Below are 4484 nucleotides of genomic sequence, written 5' to 3' on the forward strand. Positions count from 1 at the left end.
TCTTCCAAATGCCCATCCGGTCACAAATGGCATCCTGGGCCCCAAAAGGACAACATCATGCCAGATGCCATGTAATGTTGGAAAAAGGGGGAAAAGAGTAATAGGCGCACATCTGCTGCAGGGATATGTTCGGTAAATTATTGGTTGTGATGGATTCTCTATAATTACTCAATGACTGCTATCGTTGAATATTAAATTATATGAATCAATATTTGTTTACCTTATCTGTGCTTATAATGTAAAGGACGGGCCTTACAGTGAACCCCTCGCTCTGTTTTACACAAAAGCTCTGGAACGAGGTGCATCTTACAGAACTTTATCCACCTTAGGAAGAACTAAAGACTTGCTTTTTAGAGTTATCTTTCAGGGCCAGAACCGGGTGCTGTAAGCTGCACTAGTTTCAGGACGATGGACAGATGTTATGGCGATAGGAAACCCCCCTCAACCCACAATAATGTTCCAATCTTTCAGGTTAGAATAAGTGAGGTAAAGACAGGAGTTGGTATTTGAGATGATCTTAAGTGAATAGGGAAGAACAAGAAGAAGTGTGTGAATGGAGTTTCTTTTGTTGTATACTTCGTGAAGAGTTACAGAATATTTTGCAGCCCAGCCTGATCCATCTCTTTTTCTAAACTCTATTGTTGTTTAAATGAAATCTTCACCATATGCCTCTATCTTAAGCTATACCTCTATACCTCAAGCACTTGGGTGCTCTGTGATCGCCCTTACTCTGTAAATGTAATAAGATGTCACCTGATCAACCGAACTTTTAGTTAAATATCTTTGTATGATGAAATATTCGTTGCTAAGTTTCAAAAGCGATAAAGAAGAAGGGGGAGATTTACTAAGAATTTGCGCTGTATTTGCGGCACAAAAGTGGCACAAAATGGCGTAAAATCTTTTTTTCCTAATTTACTTTCCAGCGCTAAACTTGTTTAGTGCTGAAAATAACGTTAAAGTAATGTGACACTGCGCATAGCATTGTTTCGCATTACTTTGTGCCATGGGTGCCTGCCAAGGGCGGTGCAAGGGCGCTCTCGTGCAACCACAAAACTAGGTGTAAGGAAGGAGAAATGCTTTCATTTCTCCTTCCCGGCTTTGCATGCGTGCTGCACTATGCAACACATGTACAATATGGTAAAAGCTTTCCCTCGTGTCTAGGCATAGTAATTTGTACAGGAAGGGTGTCCTTCCTGTACAAAACCTATGCTGGACTCACACACACACACCCTAGCGCTCTGGTGCTAAGGTGTGTGCATGGCCCAGGCCCACTGTAATCAGTGCCGGCTCAAGGGAAAGGAAAGGAGAAAGCCATATCTTTGAAAATATGGTGCTCTTCTGTTCCCTCTTTGTTGCGCAGTGCAGCCTCGCGGGGGGAGGGCTGCGCTGCATTGTGTGGAGATTTGGTAAATCTCCCCTGAAATGTCTTTTATACCCAGTTAAACATTGTGAATTCTCGTTCCATTATGTTTCAATTTAGTAATTTTCAATATCTTTACATCCAACAGAAAACAAGCCTTGAATGTATGAAATGACCATCAATAACAAAGCTAATGCTGTAAATCTTCAATAATAGCAGAAATATTGAGCTACAGTATTAAGGAAAACATCAGCGCAGTGGGCGACAGAGGAACCTGCACACAAACGGACAGATCTCGGATGAAGCATCAAGGGCAGTTCAGTGATTGCAAGAGGCTGAGCTGTGCACCTCCACGCCACAAGATGAAGAAATGACCTTCGGAAAATTAAGGCAACAACAATAACAAACCGCATCCTGTATAAACAAGTGTCCAACGCCAGATTTGATCACAGGATCGGTATAGTGTGATTACCGCAGTGCTCTGTTTTCTAAAATGACGACAAGCCATCATTCAGTGCTCTAGGTGTATTTTAAACTCTTTCTGGCCAAACCACAGCAACCAGAGAAAAGCACAACAGAGCGGAGCCAGACAATTGACAGGTAAATGAAAGAGGAGTTCTTCTATCTAAAATACAACAGACTGTCCCTATTTGCACCGGCCAGAAGGAAGATACATCTTTACCCTCCAGTGTGCATTGCCATAATCCAATCTAAAGGCACAATCGCCTACATAGACACCTTCTACATATTAGGAGTGTGGCAAATATTTGATGGCTATCGCATTTTGTTGTTAAAACAGAAATCAAACGTGCAAAATACTGCACACATATAAAGTGTGTGAGAAAAAACACAAGCGCTTTATCAGCCATGTTGGCCCATCAGGAAATGCAGTCATGGGATGTAGGCAAATATATACCCGACCCACAGACACTAACCAAGAAAAAAGAATCATACACATGCAGCAAGAGCTTTAGTTTGTCATCACTACTCAAGCTTCATCAGCACATGTACACAGGAGAAAAACCATTCAAGTGCAGTGAATGTGTAAAGAGCTTTAGTCACTTATCAAGCCTTCAAAGTCATCAGCGAACACACACAGGGGAAAAGCTATATCATTGCATTGAATGTGCAAAGTGCTTTAGTCACTTATCAAACCTCCAAAAACATAAGCGAATACACACAGGGGAAAAACCATTCAAGTGCAGTGAATGTGAAAAGTGCTTTAATCGGTTATCAAGCCTTCAAAGACATCAGCGAACACACACAGGGGAAAATCCATTCAAGTGCAGTGAATGTGTCAAGAGCTTTAGTCAGTTATCACACCTAAAAAGTCATCAGCGAACACACACAGGAGAAAAACCATTCAAGTGCAGTGAATGTGAAAAGAGCTTTAGTGAGTTATCAAACCTAAGAAGTCATCAGCGAACACACACGGGGGAAAAACCATTCAAGTGCAGTGAATGTGCAAAGTGCTTTAGTCAGTTATCACAACTTCAAAGACATCAGCGAACACACACAGGAGAAAAACCATTCAAGTGCAATGAATGTTTAAAGAGCTTTAGTTGGTTATCAGACCTAAAAAGTCATCAGCAAGCTCGCACAGGAGAAAAAACATTCAAGTGCAGTGAATGTGCAAAGTGCTTTAGTCACTTATCAACCCTCCAAAAGCATCAACAAACACACACAGGGGAAAAACCATTCAAGTGCAGTGAATGTGCAAAGTGCTTTAGTCAGTTATCACACCTTCAAAGACATCAGCGAACACACACAGGGGAAAAACCATTCAAGTGCAGTGAATGTGCAAAGTGCTTTAGTCAGTTATCACACCTTCAAAGACATCAGCGAACACACACAGGAGAAAAACCATTCCAAGTGCAATGAATGTGTAAAGAGCTTTAGTTGGTTATCAGACCTAAAAAGTCATCAGCAAACTCGCACAGGAGAAAAAACATTCAAGTGCACTGAATGTGTCAAGAGCTTTAGTAGGTTATCAGAACTACAAAGACAGCAGCGAACACACACAGGAGAAAAGCCATTCAAGTGCAGTGAATGTGCAAAGTGCTTCAGTCACTTATCAAATCTCCAAAAACATCAACAAACACACACAGGGGAAAAACCATTCATGTGCAGTTATTATTATTATTAAATTAGACTTATAAGGCGCACAGCTACCCGGAGGTTTCCCGGCGCCAAGGACAGATGCGTCAATAATTACTGATTAAGTAGCCAGGTCTTAAGGCCTTAAGGCTTTTACGGACGCTAACATGATTAGTTTCATGACGAAGAGAGATAAGGAGGGAGTTCCACAGTACGGGTGCCAGATAAGAGAAGAGTGGCCCCCCATGCGGACAGATTTAAATCTTGGAACTGAGTATTATCCCACCTCATAATGGTAAAGCATGTGGTAAAACATGTGGAAGCGTTTTTTTTTTAGCTTGTTGCCTCATGGGAAGTTGGTCATAAATCATTATCCCCAAATTACGGGCGGATTGAACAGGCTGGGGAACTGTACCCATTTCTGGGGGCCAATGGCAGGGGCCCCACAGATCTTTATTTTTTCCTATTATCAGGACTTTTGTTTTCTCACTATTTAATTTTAGCCAATTGGTATTCATCCAACTGGCTATTTTGGATAGTCCAGTCTGTAGGGTGGAGGTTTTAGAAGTCTTATTGGCAGATAGAGAGAAAAGAAGCTGGGTGTCGTCAGCGTTCGAAAAAATAGACAACCCAGCTCCTCCGCTGTAGTGGCTAGTGGGCCAACATAGAGATTGAATAACATGGGGCTCAGAACGGATCCCTGTGGTACACCAAAAGGGGATTCATAAATCTTAGAGCAAGCTGAAGTGGAGAAAACCTGGAAGGTTCTTCCAGTAAGAAAGTTCTCAATAAAATCCTGCGCAAGGCCCACAATACCTCGTGATTTTAGAACTTTTAAGGAGAGTATGGTGGGACACTGTATCACAGGCCGCACTTTGGTCTAATAAAATAAGGGCAGCTGTTTCTCCTTTATCCAGTAATCGACGGATAGTTTCTGTCACCCCCAAAAGAGTTGTTTCTGTCGAGTACTTGGCTCTGAAACCTGATTGAGATCCATGTAAGATCTCATTTGTTTCCACAAATTGAA

The 4484-nt window shown here is 41.8% G+C and overlaps 1 protein-coding gene across 1 annotated transcript; it reads left to right on the top strand.

Moving 5' to 3' along the window:
- Positions 1 to 2094: 2094 nt before the first annotated feature.
- On the top strand, positions 2095 to 3726 carry LOC147663095 (uncharacterized). Its single transcript, XM_086950684.1, has 2 exons — positions 2095 to 3232; positions 3318 to 3726. Exons 1-2 carry the CDS (start codon positions 2228 to 2230, stop codon positions 3504 to 3506), a joined length of 1194 nt encoding a protein of 397 aa, XP_086806810.1. The 5' UTR covers positions 2095 to 2227; the 3' UTR covers positions 3507 to 3726.
- The last annotated feature ends 758 nt before the right edge of the window (positions 3727 to 4484 follow it).

This window comes from Lissotriton vulgaris, unplaced genomic scaffold, assembly GCF_964263255.1.
Source record: "Lissotriton vulgaris unplaced genomic scaffold, aLisVul1.2 SCAFFOLD_2299, whole genome shotgun sequence".
NCBI classification, from domain to species: Eukaryota; Metazoa; Chordata; class Amphibia; order Caudata; family Salamandridae; genus Lissotriton; species Lissotriton vulgaris.

What these genes read in the sequence shown, in the direction of transcription:
- LOC147663095 (XM_086950684.1), top strand. Translation starts at nt 2,228, where the DNA reads ATGTTGGCCCATCAGGAAATGCAGTCATGGGATGTAGGCAAATATATA. An exon ending in CAGGAGAAAAACCATTCCAA is followed by an intron (nt 3,233 to 3,317) that starts GTGCAATGAATG and finishes AAAACATTCAAG; the next exon opens with TGCACTGAATGTGTCAAGAG.